This window comes from Schistocerca gregaria, chromosome X (assembly GCF_023897955.1).
Source record: "Schistocerca gregaria isolate iqSchGreg1 chromosome X, iqSchGreg1.2, whole genome shotgun sequence".
NCBI lineage: Eukaryota > Metazoa > Arthropoda > Insecta > Orthoptera > Acrididae > Schistocerca > Schistocerca gregaria.
Window position 1 is genome coordinate 139338339 of NC_064931.1, and position 21381 is coordinate 139359719.

At 39.6% G+C, this 21381-nt stretch overlaps 1 protein-coding gene across 1 annotated transcript in view; it reads left to right on the top strand.

The window, feature by feature from the left end:
- The window catches only part of LOC126298797 (uncharacterized), a 193537-nt gene that overhangs the window by 85448 nt on the left and 86708 nt on the right, over window positions 1-21381 (top strand). The window contains exon 4 of the mRNA XM_049990261.1: window positions 416-540. Within this exon, the coding sequence (XP_049846218.1) occupies window positions 416-540 (125 nt within the window). The remainder of the gene's footprint in view (window positions 1-415; window positions 541-21381) is intronic.

Here is a 21381-nt window from a genome sequence, read left to right on the forward strand (position 1 = left end):
CATAAGGGTGTCACATCAAACAATATGGAGCAGATGTAATTACTGGTTGTCATATCTGGCAACATGTCTGGGCTGTAGTACCATATGGAGATGGGCTCGGCAATGGTATGTGTGATCTGACAACCAGTTCAGCTTCTGCAGATTGCACAGTTCAGTGATTGGTGCTATCTGTCCCTGGTTTGGCCTGATTACCATTACTGAACCATTTTTGTTTCCAAGTACTGTCATAATTTATCCCATTACACTAGGGGCTTACTGTATACTTTAGTTACATAAATCTGCATATCACTAGTTCAGATTTAAAGCTAACAGTGATCAAGTGGTCATTTTCCATTGGATTTCTTAGATTTTGAAAGTGCATGTGAATTTTTGATCAAAACAAAATGCTTTAATGACACATTAATTTTCCTCCTAGCGTTGCTGCTATTGCAACAGAGGTGGTGCAACTGTGTATTGCTGTGGAAACACTTGTAAAAAGGTTTTCCATCTGCCTTGTGGACTTAAAGAACAATCATTCCACGAGTTCTATGGACGTTTTCGGTAAGCAAACATTTTAAGTGTCGATTTGTGTTTGAGGTTGTGATAAGAATTTTAAATAAAATACTTGTTACCTTCGTGCATCAACATTTTGTATTCGTTTTTTTCTTCTCTGGATTATGCTAAATGTGGAAAGATTGAGCTCTACTGAAATGTATTTGTTATGTGGTTTGTAGAACTGCATGATTTATTTATTGCACAAAAGTGAGCAATAAGAATAATACATTTTGTTCACATGCAGTCATTGTGTAGTAGTTAGCTCTTCAAGGGCTTAGGCATTTTAACTGCCCTGTCACAAATGAAATTTATCATAAGTAAGTACAATTTGAGAAGAACAATGATGTCCATACCTACAATACTACAGGAAAAAATTACCTTTATTACTCATTATTAGAGCTATCAGTGGCTTAGAAAGTAGTTAAATATGCTCCTCATCATCATCATTTAAGACTGATTATGCCTTTCAGCGTTCAGTCTGGAGCATAGCCCCCTTATAAAATACCTCCATGATCCCCTATTCAGTGCTAACATTCGTGCCTCTTCTGATGTTAAACCTATTACTTCAAAATCATTCTTAACCGAATCCAGGTACCTTCTCCTTTGTCTGCCCCAACTCCTCCTACCCTCCACTGCTGAATCCATGAGTCTCTTGGGTAACCTTGCTTCTTCCATGCGTGTAACATGACCCCACCATCTAAGCTTGTTCGCCCTGACTGCTACATCTATAGAGTTCATTCACAGTTTTTCTTTGATTTCCTCATTGTACCCTCCTGCCATTGTTCCCATCTACTAGTACCTGCAATCATTCTAGCTACTTTCATATCCGTGACCTCAACCTTGTTGATAAGGTAACCTGAATCCACCCAGCTTTCGCTCCCATACAACAAAGTTGGTCGAAAGATGAAACGGTGCACAGATAACTTAGTCTTAGTACTGACTTCCTTCTTGCAGAAGAGAGTAGATCGTAGCTGAGCGCTCACTGCATTAGTTTTGCTACACCTCGCTTCCAGTTCTTTCACTATGTTGCCATCCTGTGAGAATATGCATCAGAAGTACTTGAAACTGTCCACCTGTTCTAACTTTGTTCCTCCTATTTGGCACTCAATCCGTTTATACTTCTTTCCCACTGACATTACTTTCGTTTTGGAGATGCTAATATTCATACCATAGTCCTTACATTTCTGATCTAGCTCTGAAATATTACTTTGCAAACTTTCAAACAAATCTGCCATCACAACTAAGTCATCCGCATATGCAAGACTGCCTATTTTGTGTTCACATATCTTAATCTCACCCAGCCAGTCTATTGTTTTCAACATATGATCCATAAATAATATGAACAACAGTGGAGAGAGGTTGCAGCCTTGTCTTACCCCCAACACTACTATGAACCATGAACTCAATTTACTGTCAACTCTAACTGCTGCCTGACTATCCATGTAAAGAGCTGTAATTGCTTGCAAAAGTTTGCCTCCTATTCCATAATCTCATAGAACAGACAATAACTTCCTCCTAGGAACCTGGTCATATGCCTTTTCTAGATCTATAAAGCATAGATACAATTCCCTGTTCCACTCATAACACTTCTCCATTATTTGCCGTAAGCTAAAGATCTGGTCCTGACAACCTCTAAGAGGCCTAAACCCACACTGATTTTCATCCAGTTGGTGCTCAACTAATACTCGCACTTTCCTTTCAACAATACCTGAGAAGATTTTACCCACAATGCTGATTAAAGAGATACCTCTGTAGTTGTTACAATCTTTTCTGTTTCCATGTTTAAAGATTGGTGTGATTACTGCTTTTGTCCAGTCTGATGGAACCTGTCCCGACTCCCAGGCCATTTCAATTATGCTGTGTAGCCATTTAAGACCCGACATTCCACTGTATTTGATGAGTTCCGACTTAATTTCATCCACCCCAGCTGCTTTATTGCACTGCAATCTATTGACCATTTTCTCCTCTTCCTCAAATGTGATCCTATTTCCATCATCATTCCTATCCCATTCTACCTCAAAATCTGAAACATTACTGATCGTATTTTCACCTACATTGAGCAACTCTTCAAAATATTCCCTCCATCTGCCCAAGGCATCCACAGGATTCACCATCAGTTTTCCTGACCTGTCCAAAATACTTGTCATTTCCTTTTTACCTCCCTTTCGAAGACTGCTAATTACACTCCAGAATGGTTTACCAGCAGCTTGACCCATAGTCTCCAACCTGTTTTCAAAGTCTTCCCAAGATTTCCTCTTGGATGCTGCAATTATCTGTTTGGCTTTGTTTCTTTCTTCAACATAACTTTCTCTGTCTACCTGAGTTCTCGTATGTAGCCAATTTTGATACGCCTTCTTTTTCCTTTTACAGGCTGCCTTGACTGTCATTCCACCAAGCTGTTTGCTTCATCCTACTTTTACACACTACTGTTCCAAGACATTCTTTAGCCACTTCTAGTACTGTGTCCCTGTACCTTGTCCATTCCTTTTCCAATGACTGTAATTGACTGCTTTCAACTAACTGGTACCTTTCTGAGATAGCTGTTATGTATTTTTACCTGATTTCCTTATCCTGAAGTTTCTCCACTCTTATCCTCCTACACATGGACCTGACCTCCTGCACTTTCGGCCTCACAATCCCAATTTCACTGCAGATTAGATAATGATCAGTGTCATCAAAGAATTCCCTGAATACACGTGTGTCCCTCACAGCCTTCCTGAATTCCTGATCTGTTATTATATAGTCAGTGACAGATCTGGTTCCCCTGCCTTCCCAAGTATACCGGTGAATGTTCTTATGTTTAAAAAAGGAGTTTGTAATTACTAAGCCCATACTGGCACAGAAATCCATGAGTTGTTTCCCGTTCCTGTTGGCCTCCATATCCTCTCCAAATTTACCCATAACCTTTTCATACCCTTCTGTTCGATTTCCAATCCTGGCGTTAAAATCCCCCATGAGCAGAACACTGCCCTTGTCCTTTACTCTAACAACTACATCACTGAGTGCCTCATAAAAACTATCCATCTTATCTTGATCTGTCCCTTCACAATGTGAATATACTGACACAATCCTTATTTTCTTGCTAGACACTGTCAAATGTATCCACATCAGTCGTTCGTTTACATACCTTATTGCAACTACGCTGGGTTCCATTTCTATCCTGATGTAAAGCCCTACACCCCATTGTGCTATTGCTGCTTTGACTCCTGACAGGTAGACTTTGTATTCTCCCACTTCCTCTTCTTTCTCACTCCTTACCCGAATGTCACTAACAGCTAAAACGTGCAGCCCCATCTTACTTGCAGCCTCTGCTAGCTCTACCTTCTTCCCAGAGTAGCCCCCATTGATATTAATAGCTCCCCATCTCATTACCATTTGTTTGCCAAGTCGTATCTTAGGAGTCCCTGGTTTGTCAGTTAGAGGTGGGACTCCGTCACCTCCAAAGGTCCGAGGCATTTTGCTCTGAATGTTGCCAGCGCTGTGACAAAAATTTTTGATCCTTCATCCAGTAACATAAATGAATCATTCAAATGATCCACGGAACATGTAACTAACTAGCTATATTTGTATTGTTGTATCACACAAAAGTAATGGCATCAGAAAACAACTACCTTTGTTATACTGTCTGGAACTTCGGTTATTATGTTCTTTCCATAGTTGTTGCAAATTATATGTTATGTGCATTCAACCCAAATTTTACCATAGACGCATAGCCAGTGTCTATGTTGTGTGTGGAGTAAGCAAATGTAGATATTCTAACAGAAGATTTGGTCTGTGCTTGCAAATTACCATTGGTATAAAAGTGGTTAGGTCAGTACTGACGTATCATCATGTAGGTGCCCAGCCCAACAGTACCCCTCCTCGAGAGGACTGACACTTTTTATGATGACCTAAGCTATGACAACAGCACCCAGCATTACACAGTACCGAAAACTAACAACCATCTCACCCTTGCATGATTTGTCCCAGATAGCACGAAAACCGCTATTACTGTTACCTCCCAACCAGACTATCGCAGAGTTTTTTTTCACTTGGCGCTTGCCTTGGCACTTTGTTTCCCTCTGCTCTTGAAACAGGTACCCTTGATTTGCTTTTCGTCAACTATCTAGCTCCTAGATGCGACTATATTACTGGGTAATCCTACCCAGACATATGGATAACATCAAGGCCCCATGTCCCGTGAAGTTCTTGATCAGTAACTAACAAATACAGAGGTGACAGTAGATCTCTTGAGATGGTCACCACATCGGTGTGGGCGTGGAGGGGCTCCACCTCTTTGACAAGATATAGATACAAAAATTAATAGGGATAATGCAAGAGTAGGTCTAATAATGAATAAGGAAATACGAATGTGTTTAAGCTACTATGAACAGCATAATGAACTCTCTTTCTTAGTTAAGGTAGCCACTAGCCAACATCCTCCTTAGTAGTACAGGTTTATATGCCAATTGGCCCTGCAGATGATGAAGAGATTGAAAGGATGTATGATGAAATAAAAGAAGCTATTCAGATAGTTAAGAGAAAGGAAAATTTACTAATGATGAGGGACTGAAATTTGGTGGTAGGAAAAGAAAGAGAAGGAAAAATAGTAGAAGAATGTGGGCTGGTGGAGAGGAACCCACATTGTAGAATTCTTCACAGTGCATATCTTAATTGTTGCTAACATTTTAAGAACCATGATAGATAGTCAAGACCTGGAGACAAGACGAGTTTTCAGACTGATCATACAAGGTGTCCCACTCAAACTTCCCTGATTTCAAAGACCCAGAAAAAAACCACAGTAGATATGACAATGAAACATGCACCACATTGTAGAGCATCTCAAAGAATTAATTTATTTACCATCAATACACCTCTACTTGTGAACCTTTTGTAGCACGAAGAATATCGAGCCTATATTCAGTTTCGTGCCAAGTTCTTTGTAACATTTCCTCTGTTGTTGTTGCAATTGCATTAGTTATATGATGTCGCAATGTAGGAATATTGTCCACTTTGGTCACATGCATGCGGTCCTTCACAAATCCCCACATGAAGTAATCAAGCGGCGTAATGTCAGATGAATGTAGTGGCCGGGTAATGGGTCCTCCACGTCTGATCCAATGATTGGGGAATTACCTATCCAGGAAGTTGCGAACAGCTGTTGACCAATGCGGCGAGCTCCATCTTGTTGAAAAATGATGATGGGTTGTGAGTCTTGTATATGAGGGTACACAAACTGCTCCAACATGTTCAGATACATTTACCCATTCCCTGTTTGTTAAGCAAAGAAGAACGGCCCAACAATCCTGTCGTGCATTAGCCCGCACCAGACGTTTAGTTTAGGGCTATCACAAACATGTTCAATCACAATGTGCAGGTTTTGTGAACCCCAAATTTGAACATTATGCCTATTAACCCCTCCTGATGAAAGGTTGCCTCATCTGAGAATAAATTCCAGGAAATTGGCATCCATATCAATACGCTGCAGCATATCCACAGCAAATTGTTGTCAGCATGGTTTGTCGTTTGGCATCAGATGTTGCATAATTTGCACTTTGTAAGCACACATACGAAGACGCTTGTGAACTACATGATGCAATCTTGATCAAGGTACATCAAGTTGCCTAGATGCTTGACAAATTGACTTACGAGGGCTTCTGAGAAACATTTGTCTGATGTCCTCCATCATCTTTTCTGAAACTCCATAACCTGCAACGCCAGAATGTTTCAGAACACTTCCTGTTGGTAGAAACTTCCTATACCATTCCGTAATTGTTTTTACATCAGGTGGATCACATTCATACGCACGACGATTATTTCTTTGCACAGTAATCTGCGACTTTGTTTCTGCAAACCACACTACTATTTGCGCGTGATGCTGTGGAGTTGCCATTTTCACTTTGTGCAACCATGCTGCACTCTGGCGACAATACTTGGCACTTCTGACACGGGAATATAAATTCTTTTGGATGCTCTACAATGTGGTGCATTTTTCATTGTTGTATCTACTGTGGTTTTTCTCTCCTGGCTCCTTGAAATCAGGGAGGTTTGAGTGGGACACCCTGTATAATGGTAAGAAAGATGTTTCAGAACCAGATTTTAAAGTGTACGACATTTTGAGGTGAAGATATGGACTCTGACCACATTTTATTGGTTATGAACTGTAGATTAAAATTGTAGAAATTGCAGAAAAAGTAGGAAATTAAGGAGAGGGGTCCTGGATAAGATGAAACAACCATAGGTTGTCTGAGAGTTTCAAAGGGAGCATTAGGCAATGATTTACTGACACGGGGGAAAGGAGTACAGTAGAAGATGAATGGGTAGCATTGAGAGATGAAATAGTGAAGGCAGTACAAGATAAAATAGGTAAAAAGATGAGACAGTCTAGAAATCTGTGGCAAAAGGGAATGCAGCTGCCTAAAAACTGAGATTGACAGAAAGATCAAAATGGCAGGAGGACAAATGCAAGGCTGTTAGAAGCCTTTAGGAGAATTAGGGAGACCTTTGTAAATAACAAAAGAAGTTGTATGATTATCAAAATTTCAGGTTGAAAACCAGTACTAGACAAATAAGGGAAAGGTGGAAGGAGTATAGAGGGGCTATACAAACAGGGTGTATATGCCATGGAAAATCTGGGAAAGACCCAGGAATTGTTTCATCTGGGAGAAGTCCAGGTAAAACCTGGGATTTTTTTTGAATTCCAGGTATTTTTCATTGTTTTAGTTTTCAGATAAATTTTTGTAATTTTGACTGGTAAGAACTGATACTGTAACAGCTACTGCAGAATAATAATACAGCAATAAAACATAAACAGGAGAATAACACCAAAATAAAATTTAGTTTCAAAGTGCGCCATTTACAACAACAAGACATATTACACACAAAAGGTCTGCTGATTGCAAAATGTGTCAAAGACTATGCAGTACTTAATAACGACAAACTGCTTTTCATGAGTCTTTCTCGTATGCCTCATTTTGATGAGAGTGATGTCACAAATGTTTAGATTTCTAATAGGTCATGAGAAAGTATTGCAAATGATGGTTTCAGAAGTGTTAATTTCAAAGTAAATTTCATTTTCACAAGGTAAATTGTTATGTGTGAGAACGTATAATGAGCTTTGTATATGACTGAGTGTTAGACTCTCATTCAAAACTGAACACTGAGGACCAGCCACTTTTTCAGGCTCAGAAGCTATTTATCCCATTATTTAAATTTTTACTGGCACCATTCATGCTTGATATACCTTAAAAAGTTAACACACACAAAAATGGACAAATTGTGAAGGCTAGTTTTTCATATTTATTTTAGTTCCTTCATAGATTACAAATTATGCAATAACAATGGCAAAAAGCATCTTTCAGAAAAAAAAGTGATGTGACTTCTTGAACAATTTCACGTGTTACTGGTTTTACTATGGGGCTTGACAGAATATGTATTCAGCTAGGTAACCCACGAAAAGTCCGGTGCACAGGAGTGAAACTTATAACCAAGCTGCTGCTACAGTTTAAGCTGGTGCTCTTATGATCCTGCCTAGCCACACCCTTGGAAAAACAGCAAATATTTTTTGACCATCAATATTATTTGAGAAAGTTTAGCTTTTCGTGTGGTTATACTTTATATTAATTTAAGTCATAAACCTTTTCTAATAGTGTGTCTGCGCTGCTTAACAGTTTTGGTTGACTACATCACACTTCCTATGCTGTGGATATCTGCTGTCATTGGCTGGCGAGATCATGTGACAAGTGCTATGATTGGCTGACAAAAGCACATCACAATCTCGGTTCCAGTGCTTCGGAAGCTACCATGGTGTAATTAGTGGAATTCATGTTTATAATTTCGTAACACGAAAATGTGCAGTGCACATGTTACTGTGCATCAAAGATCTTTTCAAAATGCATTGCGTTTTCTGGGTTCTTTTCCTAAAGTGCTGGAAAGTTCTGTCTCAGCTTATAAATCCTTCACTACTCAAAGGATTGACAAGTTTACAGCTCTGAGGGAAAGTATATTGTCGCTTAACAAGGAAAAAGTTTATTTTCACCCAAGAAAGCACATTCTTTACTGGGAAATATGAGAATTATTTTTCCCCTCTTGGGTGCGTATACGCTCTGCACAAAGGAAATGAACTTGACGGCAATATTATCGAAAGAGAGAAGGAAGTAGGTGAAGATGAGATGGAAGCTCTGATTCTGTCAGAAGAATTAGAGCACTGAAGGACCTAAGACAAAACAACGCTTCTGGGGTAGGTGACATACCCTCAAAGCTACTGAAATCCTTGGGAGAGCCAGCCATGATAAAACTACTCATCTCATATGCTAGATGTATGAGATAGGAAATACCTTCAGCTTTCAAGAAGAATGTAATAATTCCAATTATAAAGAAAGCCATTGCTGACAGGTGTGCTAATACCAAACTATCCATTTAATAAGTTGTACAATACCCAAACAAATTATTTATGGAAAACTGGAAAAACAGGTAGAAGACAACCTTGGGGAAGATCAGTTTGGTTTCCAGAGAAATGTATCAACATGAAAGGCAATACTGACCCTACGACCTACCTTAGAAGATAAGTTACAGAAAGACGAACCTATGTTTATAGAATTTATAGACTTAGAGAAAGCTTTTGACAATGCTGCCTGGAATACACCCTTTGAAATTCTGAAGGTAGCAAGGGTAAAAGTCAGGGACCAGAAGGTTATTAACAATTTGTACAGAAAACAAATGGCAGAGTTGAGGGGCATGAAAGGGAAGCAGTGGTTCAGAAAGGGATGAGACAGGGTTATAACCAATCTCTATGGTATTCAATCTGTACAATGAGCAAGATGCGAAGGAAACAAGGAGAAATGTAGAGAAGGAATTAAAGATCAGAGAGAAGAAATAAAAAGTTTGAAGTTTGCTAATGGCATTGCAATTCGATCAGCGATGGCAAAGGACATGGAAGAGCAGTTGAACAGAATGGACAGTATATTAAAAGAATGATGTAAGATGAACATCAACTGTCGTGTCCCAGTGCAGGTCCTGGATACCAATATAGAGTTGGTCGAGCCTGCGTGGCGCAATTGGGATGTTGACGACAATTATGGGTTTGTGTTTCCCTTTAACTAGCCTTAATTACGGAGATGAGAGGGAGTAGAATCTCCTGGACAGTCTAAGGGCGTGTAGGAGGTGTAGATACATTAGACAATACTTTCAATAGGTAGCGTGTACAAGGGGGGAATAGGCAGCACTGAACTGTCAAAACAGTAAGGTGAGATTTCTCCTTTAACGCAATTGATTGAACTAATATCACAAAGGACATGTGAGGTGTCAGACCCTTCCCCTTACTCTGTACACTTCTGGAGATGCAGCCAGAATCTCCACTTCTCACTCTATGTCGGAAACGACTACTAATGAGAACTACCACCTTTGAATTCACTCTTCGTTTAAATAATGGACCCTTGCCCTATCTCACAAGAGACAGTGGCTTGTTCCTTCTATTGCTGAAACTGACTATAGAGGCTACTTGAGACAGAGACAAACTGTCCCTGTTCAAAATTATTCCAATGCAAAACTTCTACTTAACTGACAATTGTAGTTGCGTCCACCAGAGCATCATCGTCTTCTCGTAGTTGCAGTTCCTATAGACTCATCAGTAGTGGTTGCTACCTTCTCGATGCTGCCGGGCCTCGTCTGCTTGTGTCCTCTTCAGCTTCTGCAATGACTCTGCTTCTTGCTGCTCGTGGAAACCCTTAAATACCCATTTTGAAGGTCTGCCCTGCTCGGATGCAGTCCTCGTATCCGCTTTCTCTAACTTATTTTTTGGTCATCCTGGACATTTCGTCGCTGTGGACCTATATTCGTTTCGATATGTCCGGCAGAGTCCCGGGGCGGAAAGTTCCTTCTCATCCTCCAAGGTCCGAGAGACGCGCTGTTCGTGTCCTTGACGTGTTTACTATCTCAGGCTATTTGTAGTGTGTGACACCTTCCCTTCCGTGTCTGTGGAATATTGGGTTTCAATGCGCGGCGTCCGCGTAAGAAATACTGGCTGAACCTTTACATTATGAATAGCTATGCCATTTTGTTAATTAAATCCTCTGGGGAGGGTATTATATTTGCAATTAGTCATTAAAAGTAGTAGATGAGTTCGGTTATGTGAGCAGTAAAATAACTGATGATGGCCAAAGTAGGGAGGATATAAAATTTAGACTTGCAGTGGCAAGAAACGTGTTTCTGAAAAAGAGAAATTTGTTAACATCAAACAGAAATTCATGTTAGGCTATCTTTTTGGAAGATGAAACTTCATGGCAGATTAAAACTGTGTTCCGGACCGAGACTTGAACTCGGGACCTTTGCTTTTTGCGGGCAAGTGCTCTACCAGATGAGATACCCAAGCATGACTCGTGCCCCGTCCTCAAAGCTCCACCTCTGCCAGTATCTTATCTCCTACCTTCCAAACTTTACAGAAGATCTCCTGCAAACCTTGCAGAACTAGCACTCCTGAAAGAAAGGATATTACAGAGACATGGCTTAGCCACAGCCTGGGGGATGTTTCCAGAATGAGATTTTCACTCTGCAGCGGAGTGTGTGCTGATATGAAACTTCCTGGAAGATTTAAACTGTGTGTCAGACTGAGACTCCAACTCGGGACCTTTGACTTTTGCGGGCAAGTGCTCTACCAACTGAGCTACCAAGCATGACTCGCACCCCGTCCTCACAGTTTTAATCTGCCAGGAAGTTTCATATCAGCGCACATTACGCTGCAGAGTGAAAATCTCAATCTGGAAACATCCCCCAGGCTGTGGCTAAGCCATGTGTCTGCAATATCCTTTCTTTCAGGAATGCTAGTTCTGCAAGGGTCACAGGAGAGCTTCTGTAAAGTTTGGGAGGTAGGAGATGAGATACTGGCAGAAGTGGAGCTGTGAGGGTGGGGCATGCGTTGTGCTTGGGTAGCTCAGTTGGTAGAGCACTTGCCTGCGAAAGGCAAAAGTCCCGAGTTCGAGTCTCGGTCCGGCACACAGTTTTAATCTGCCAGGAAGTTTTATATCAGCGCACACTCTTCTGCAGAGTGAAAATCTCATTCTTTTCGGAAGATATGTGTCTGGAGTGTAGCCTTGTATGGACGTGAAATGTGGAGGTTAAATAGTTCAGACAAGAAGAGAATAGAAACCCTTGAAATGTGGTTCTACAGAAGATTGCTGAAAATTAATTGGGTAAATGCATAAATTCTAAATAAAATTGGGGAGAAAACATATTTGTAGCATAACTTGATTAAAAGAAGGGATCACTTGAAAGGACACAATCTGAAACATCAAGGAAGCACCCATTTGGTACTGGAGGGAAGTGTGGAGAGTATAAATTATAGAGGGAGACCAAGAGATGTAGACAGATTCAGCTGGATGTAGGTTGAAGAGGTTATTCAGATGTAGGTTGCAGTAGTTATTCGGAGCCGAGGCTTGCACAGGGGAGAGTAGTGTGGAGAACAGCATCAAACCAGTCTTTGGACTGAACACCACAACAATTACAGCAACAAATATGTTAACTGGGTCAAAGGATCGAATGGGGAGACTGCATACACAGGAATGAAATTGAGAATAGATAGTGAAATGAGAAAGATGGGTGCTTAACCCTCGAGCAGACCTGCCGTTTTTCGTAACACGAGCAGGCACGCGGCGCACTTTGTACACATGTAGTCAAAACCTATCGTAATGCTACCAAGGGAAACATATATGAGCTAAATCACAGTTAAATTTTAGTTGATTTAAACAACAATACAAGAATCATATATTACTCTGCTAATTAACTATTTGATTAAACAAATAAGAAACTTTCATGTTATTCTATTGCCACAGTTGATGTATCACTCTGTTTCAACACTTTTTTAAGCACATACAGAACAAAAACATTCTTTCATTGTAATATAAAAGGACAAAGGCTTTATATATTGAAGAAATATCACTTATCACAAAGTTCCTTATATCTACACAGTTAATTGTTTTGCACATTTTTGGAAAATGCTTTACACTTTTCACATGTATGCACTGTTTTTACATGTCCTTTGCAAACAAAGCTATGGCAGAGTTCCATCTTATGGTAGTAGATGTGTTTCTTGCTCGTCCACATGTTACACGCTGACCTCGCCGGCCAGAGTGGCCGTGCGGTTCTAGGCACTTCAGTCTGGAGCCGAGCGATCACTACGGTCACAGATTCGAATCCTGCCTCGGGCATGGATGTGTGTGATGTTCTTAGGTTAGTTAGGTTTAAGTAGTTCTAAGTTCTAGGGGACTGATGACCACAGCAGTTAAGTCCCATAGTGCTCAGAGCCATTTGAACACCGACCTCTTTTTCTTTGTGGTAGGCTCCTCAGTTCCTTCAACACATTGATCTTTGTATTTCACGAGGCAAGTTGCAATGTTGGCAGGAAGTGGAGGAATATTAGCTCTTTCCACTAGTTGAGGCTTCATAAGAGAAAGTGCTAAATCTTTCAAGAAAATGGTTCTCTTCTTTTTTGGATTTGCCTCACTTGTATGAAAAATTATTTGAGCATTGATTCCTGCTATATCCATTAGAGCATAGAGTACAACCAATGGCCATCTTCTTGTCATCTGTGAGACATAATATGCACCTCCCAGTTGATTGACTGTGTTGACTCCTCCCTTTGTTATATTGTAATCCATAACTGTCTCTGGTTTACCTGTAACTGTGTCAACGGTTCCAAAATCATTCGTTGTTGAAAGTAGTTCAACTGCCTTGTTTTGTTTCAGCACATACAGAACTAGCTTCTTATCATTCTGAAAACCAAATAAAGAGGGGTGGATAGCCCTACATTTCACACGTAAAAATTCTAGTGTGATCTCGCGTTTGTTTTTTCTCAACATGCTGATGCATGTTAGTCGCTTTTTCAAAAGGGAGTTGGCTAAGGAATAGCTAGTGAACTAATAGTCCACTGTAACGTTTCTTCCTGAGCCTTCAGTGTGAGTTATTAGCCTTCCTACAATATCACAGGGAGAACTAGAAACATCATATGGTCCTTTAGGTTGTTAGTCACAATATACTTCTGTATTACTAGTTAAGAATGTTTTAGCATCTGCTGAAGCAAAAATTGAATGTATATGTTTGTGTATTTTATGATTTCATCAATCTTGTACAGGCTAAGTATTGTCCATAAAGCCTCTGTTTCACTTGTGACCTCTCTGGCAACATGTGTAGGCCCAGGGAATCTTTCACAATATTCTTTCTTTTTGTTTTCGGAGTCACATTAGGATATATTTTATTCCATTTATACATTTTGTCCCTCCAATAAAAAGTGGAGAGCAATTCTTCACGGTCATCAGCTGAATTGTGGACTCAATCAGAATCAGAATCATAATCATTGTCACTTTGTGTGATAAATTCCTTTTCTTCTTAAGAGTTGTCATCGTTTTCGTTGTCTGGTAGAGAGTTGAACTCTGGGTCCTCGTTGAGTAACCAATCGAGCTCGATGTCTGTCAGCTTTGATATCGCCCTGCACAGTGATTCACTCGCTTGTTACATGTTATCTTTTGATTCAATTAAAAAGAAACAAAATAAAAGTGAAGAGAAAATTACTTACATGACCGGGCGCATGGCGCACTTTGTACACTAAGATGACACACTCTCAGTTGATTTTAAATTACTGTAGCTCACGTGAACCTATGACAGCACAACTTCTCACTGGGCCATCTGAAACAATGATGCAGGAATACGTAGGGGCATGCTATTGTAAAACAAAAATGGAACCGTGCACAACAATGCTATTTGCAGTTGGCGCACTTTATACGCAGGGGCGCTCGCTCGAGGGTTAAATATTTGTAAGCTGCAATTGACTATAAATATTTTTCCTGGTTTTCTCTTCTAACATACTGTATGTTTCTGGTCAACTCACCTATCTCAACAAAGTATCTGCCCCATTAATCTCCCATCTACTTTATTGGGTACCAATAGGGTTGTGGAATGCAGTCACTCGTTCAATACTTTCTTGATTTTTCACTTTCAGTTATGTACACATTTTAGTACTAGTTCTGCCCACTTAGTGTGTCATTTTCAGTAATAATTTCATGTCAGTAACAATAATTCTCTTGACACAGTCTTTCTTCTGGGCTTGCTGGAGGATGATGATTGGATACTGATGTGTGTTTCGCTCCTTCCCATGCTAGAAATTCATTTTAGGCTATTGGCACATATTGTTTATCATTAACTGACAAGAGCCACTTTTGTTCAGCGATGTAGTAAAATAATGGCCTCTCAGACATCTGATCACTGGTTAAATAGTGGCACACCTTATTGGGTACAACTTGGCCAATCTGGACCAATATTTTAATGTTACAAATACTTGAGCTACACCTTGTCACTAGGCAGTGGAGTGATTAATCCCATATACCTCACATGTTATAAGATTCAATTATGTGGAACTGGGTTAACTTTCAGTTTATGACATACACTGCATATATGCAGAGTTCTTTTGAAATGGCGACTCACGTTCTTGAAATAATAATACTTACTTACATATAACAAGCATTTTTTATTTGCGAAAAACGGTTTGGGCTGCTGCCAAGATAGGGTACTGCCCTCCTCCTCCTCCCTATCCATTAACGGATGTTGGTGACCACAAGATGCATCTTTATTCTGTGTACCGTATTTATGCAATTATAAGATAAAGTTTTTTTCCCAAATTCATATTTCAAAAAGTACAGGATCATCTTATATTTGCAGGTTAAACAGTTGCTGCTGAAGTTAACTTTTTTTCATTGTTTAATAGAGTATATAGTGGTCATCTTAAATTTACAGCCAAAGCTTTGGCTGTTGAGGTCATGTGTAGATTTATTTTGCAGAATTTAGAAGTGAAGGGTTTGGCGAATGATACGTTTGAACAGGCTCAATTTCGCGATACACCAAAGCGGTCAATGTAGTATCGATGTTGCTAGAACAATAATGTGACATGTGACTTGCATGATGCTAGTTGAAGGGATGCACAAGAAACTATGATCTAGCCAGTACAACAATTGACTGGTCTGCTTGAAATTTGACAATTTTGTGAAACACAAGAGGAAATAGAATTAAATTCTATTATCTTGCAAACTTTTGTTGTATTTCAACATATTTGCTATAAAAGTTCTCATACATGATTGGATACTGTGTACAAACATTAATGCTGCTTTTTAAATGAAGGTAACATTCAAACCCAAAAATGTTGTCATTCAAAAAACATTGAGTCTGAACCAGATTAGTATTTTATTTGATTGTGAGAGTCTCTAATGATTTACTACATAGGTTACAAACGAGAAATTCAATCGTGTTGTCGTATAAGAATACTGAGTATAAATGTTACCAGCATGTAATCAGCTTTATAACATGAAGGTGACATTGAGGTGAAACAAGAACAGAAATTAATCCAGAATTAAATGTCTAACAAATGAAATAAATGATATTAAATTTTAGTTATTGTCGAGAGAATAAATTACAGGGGCAAGACCTGTTGTGGAGATACTACCAACATATGTCAGTGGGTGGTGGGACGAGTGAAGTTTGGGAATTGGACTGAATCTAAATTTATTTATGTATTAGTTGCTGTTGTTACACATTACTTGGACACTAGAAGATATTGCAGTCCGTATTTCACAGTTGCTCAAACACAGCAGTACAGAAGGTTTGGAGGGGGAACAGTGATACCAGTTTGGCTGAGATCTAGGATGAGTTTGGGGAGGGGAGTAGTGTGTGGGCAACAAATTGTCACATTGCCAACCTTGGAAATACATACCATGTACTTTGACCGTTTGGGAACATCTACCACATTTAAACTGCAGTTTGCTTGAATCCATTTGTAGTTGGAATTGAATTGACTTAAAAGTTTGACAAACTGAGCAATAGTATTCATTTCCGCAAGAGATGGTGAAAGTCTGGATAGGGGCCGGTGGCGTATGTACTTGTTTCGTGCCACAATGTTATCAACTCTGACAGCCAAATGTTTGTTATGATGAAGATACAAAATTTCACAGCTGTGCTAATAAGTTATTGATGATTAAAAGTAGTGATATCACAGATGACAGGATTAGTAAGCAAAAAATGAAGAAAAGAAAACAGTCCACAACTTAATGTAAGCTATTTCTTTTTGTTTATTTTATTTCTCCCTGTATTATCAAAATGTAGACACTCAATAAATGGCATAAATTTAGAATAGGTGTAATGTTAACTTTCTAGGCAGATATCTTATGTCAATGAAACAATTTGTAATTTTGATTAGTCAGAATATGCTGAAAATAATTTTTTCTCAAGAACACTCCTGAACAAAAGGGGGTCATTTTATAATGAAGGTTGTCTTATAGTCGAGTAAATACTTTAGTGGTTGAACTCCACTTGGAAATACTGTCCAGTACTTTGTTATCTAGCCAAGAAATTCTTCTTCACCCTTTTCTTCTTTCACCTTTGATCTTCCCTTCTGTTATCAACTGCAGAAGTATGTGTTTGGTATTCTGTAAGCTACATCATAGGTATGCAGTTTCTCTTCTTTTAAACCTTGTTAGCATTTCTCAGTGTATGTTTATCCCTTGAACTTCTTCAGTGTTAGATATTCTTGCTGCCCATGTCATTTTAAGCATTCTGCAGTAAATCCACATTTCAGAGGCCTCAATGTCCTTTGCTGTTGGCATATTTTGTGACCGTCCTTCAGAACCATATAGAAGGCTAGACCAGATGTAGCATATTAACAAATTGAACACTTAAGATTTAGGTCTAGGTTTGTTGTTGTTGTTGTTGTTGTTGTTGTTGTTGTTGTTGTCTTCAGTTCTGAGACTGGTTTGATGCAGCTCTCCATGCTACTCTATCCTGTGCAAGCCTCTTCATCTCTTGAATTTTATGAAAAACATGCTGGTGTTCTTTATGCAACATTTGATATATGATCTGTCTTCACAGAGCCATGGGCAAATATACTGAAACTTGTCTACTCTTTGTATTAAGAATCTGTTGAATCAAGATCTGGATCTGTAAAGGAATTGAGCTTTTTCGTGACAATCACAAAATGTGTCATTTTGCTGCTGATATTCAGACCTATATTGCTACTGTAATCTCCTCCTTCGAAGACGAGTTGTCGAGGATCAGCAGCAGTCATTACTGTATCGTCAGCATAGTGGATGTTGTTGATGAAGACTGCATTGATCATTATCTGTTTCTATATCATAAAGTGCTTCCTGAAAGATACTGTCTGAGTACAAATTCTGTAACAGGGGCAAGATAAACTCATCCATGTTAAACTTCTCTACAGATATTACCCAAGTGGATGACCTCATTATTAAACTTAACCTATGCTGTCTGGTTGTAGTATAAATAAGGATAGGGTACAAATTCACAAAAAAGTGGAGCGTGATTGTTGACCATTAATTCACACACAAAATCCTTCATAACTTCTGATTGTGATGAGAAACTAGCTACATATCTTCTGAGAAAACCAACAAGTTGTGATTGCTTCTACTTATTCAATGTTGTTTTATCATCAGTTATGGTAGAGAATTAATCCTCTGCTGTAGTGTACCCCCTTATCATCCTACTTCTACTTTCTTCAATCATCTGTATCAGTTAACATTAAAGATACATCGGCCATGAAACTTCCTTTGATTTCCTCTAAAATTGAATGAGATAAGGATTCCTCACTTTCTGTTAAGCTTAATTCCTTACATTCTTCTTTATATATGAAACTCAAAACTCTTCTGCTAAAATCAATTGTGGCTAATAAGTCTTCATGTAATCAACACCTGGAATTAAAGGTGTATTTATAAAGCACATTTTAAAACTAACAAACATTTCTTCTGCTATTAGTTTTCCACTAATATCAGTGATCCTAAATATTTTGACACCAGAAACTGATGAAGTAAGGAAACTACTTACATATACTTCATCCTCAAAATAACTCATATTTATAATATGTACATTACTGTGAGAATCAAGTGCAATATTAATCCTTTTTTATCCTTGTGCCCAACAGTGATTGGTTTGCATGGTTATGTATTTTCACTCTTTGGTTTCTCCAACATCGCATTTCACAATTTTTGCTCGTCTTGGAATCTAATTAATCTAGGCATACCTCTTGTTCTTTAATACTGTATGTATAGTTTGACCATTACTGTACCGTATTGTCATATAATTATTCCTACTATTCTTAAGACGATCTTGTGAATTCTGATTGAGTCTTGTTGTTCGAATTCCTATTCTGCTGTGGATGGGAATACTCTCCCAAATTTCCTTTCCCTTTCACTGGTGTTTCATTTTCACTTGGTAATTGAACATCATTTAATCTGCGCTGCTGTCCTGTGATTCTGAGGAAACTACGAAACTCGAAATGAAATGGAATCAGTAGTAGTAGTAGTAGTAGTAGTAGTAGTAGTAGTAGTAGTAATGTATTTTGGGTCTGTAGATGAATGTGTTAGGCCCACTCCCTCCTCCCCATCTATTATAGGAGATACACGAAGGCTGTATGCTCTTACACATTGATTTTATAATTTCATTTTCAGACACAATGGAAGCTTTGATTTGAAAAAAAATATTTGGTTTATGAAATGCATTTTAGGCCATGTTTTCTCTCCTGTTTGTTATATTTGCTGTCCACCCAGACGTTGCCTTCGACTGCCCAAAATACGAGGGCTATCCACAAAGTGCATTACATTTTGGAATTGAAAATAAATAAAAAATTGGAATTTTTTTATTATATCAGATGAAAGCCACTCTTAAATACTACTTTTCTACATACAGGGTGTTTCAAAAATGACCGGTATATTTGAAACGGCAATACAAACTAAACGAGCAGCGATAGAAATACACCGTTTGTTGCAATATGCTTGGGACAACAGTACATTTTCAGACAGACAAACTTTCGAAATTACAGTAGTTACAATTGTCAACAACAGACGGTGCTGCTGTCTGGGAAACTCTATAGTACGATATTTTCCACATACCCACCATGCGTAGCAATAATATGGCGTAGTCTCTGAATGAAATTACCCGAAACCTTTGACAACGTGTCTGACGGAATGGCTTCACATGCAGATGAGGTGTACTGCTTCAGCTGTTCAATTGTTTCTGGATTCTGGCGGTACACCTGGTCTTTCAAGTGTCCCCACAGAAAGAAGTCACAGGGGTTCATGTCTGGCGAATAGGGAGCCCAATCCACGCCGCCTCCTGTATGTTTCGGATAGCCCAAAGCAATCACACGATCATCGAAATATTCATTCAGGAAATGAAAGACGTCGGCCGTGCGATGTGGCCGGGCACCATCTTGCATAAACCACGAGGTGTTCGCAGTGTCGTCTAAGGCAGTTTGTACCACCACAAATTCACGAAGAATGTCCAGATAGCGTGATGCAGTAATCATTTCGGATCTGAAAAATGGGCCAATGATTCCTTTGGAAGAAATGGCGGCCCAGACCAGTACTTTTTGAGGATGCAGGGACGATGGGACTGCAACATGGGGCTTTTTGGTTCCCCATATGCGCCAGTTCTGTTTTTGACAAAGCCGTCCAGGTAAAAATAAGCTTTGTCAGTAAACCAAATGCTGCCCACATGCATATCGCCGTCATCAATCCTGTGCACTATATCGTTAGCAAATGTCTCTCGTGCAGCAATGGTAGCGGTGCTGAGGGGTTGCCGTGTTTGAATTTTGTATGGATACAGGTGTAAACTCTGGTGCATGAGACTATACGTGTACGTTGGCGTCATTTGGACCGCAGCTGCAACACGGCGAACGGAAACGCGAGTCCGCTGTAGGATCACCTGCTGCACTAGTTGCGCGTTGCCCTTTGTGGTTGCCGTACGCGGTCGCCCTACCTTTCCAGCACGTTCATCCGTCACGTTCCCAGTCCGTTGAAATTTTTCAAACAGATCCTTTATTGTATCGCTTTTTGGTCCTTTGGTTACATTAAACCTCCGTTGAAAACTTTGTCTTGTTGCAACAACACTGTGTTTTAGGCGGTGGAATTCCAACACCAGAAAAATCCTCTGTTCTAAGGAATAAACCATGTTGTCCACAGCACACTTGCACGTTGTGAACAGCACACGCTTACAGCAGAAAGACGACGTACCGAATGGCGCACCCACAAACTGCGTTGTCTTCTATATCTTTCACATCACTTGCAGGGCCATCTGTTGTTGGAAATTGTAACTACTGTAATTTCGAAAGTTTGTCTGCCTGAAAATGTACTGTTGTCCCAATCATATTGCAACAAACGGTGTATTTCTATCGCTGCTCGTTTAGTTTTTATTGCCATTTCAAATATACCGGTCATTTTTGAAACACCCTGTAGTTGCCATTTAAATTGAGGCACTTATCGTAGCGATAGACGAGCTTGGAAATTCCTTCATCGTAAAATTCGGCTGCCTGTGCCTTCAACCACGTGGTTACCTCTTTTGGGACAGAAAAGGTGTGATTTTTGTGGATTTCCTGGAAAGAGGCACTACAATAAACTCTCAAAGGTATTGCCAAACTCTGCACAACCTCAGAAGAGCAATACAAAACAAGCACAGGGGAAAGTTGGGCTCAAAGGTCTTGCTGATTCACGACAACGCCTGGGCCCACACGGCAAATGCCACTCGTGAAGGTCTCAAATCTTTTAAGTGGGAGTTGTTTCCTCATTCGCCATACAGTCCCGACCTGGCACCGAGCGACTTCCACTTATTCCCAGCAATGAAGAAGTAGTTGGCTATGCAGCGTTTTGATGACGACACACAGCTTCAAGGAGAGGTAACCCACGTGGTTGAAGGCACAGGTGGCCGAATTTTACGACGAAGGAATTTCCAAGCTCGTCCATCACTACGATAAGTGCCTTAATTTAAATGGCAACTTTGTAGAAAAGTAGTATTTAAGTGTGGCTTTCATCTGTATATAATAAAAAAATT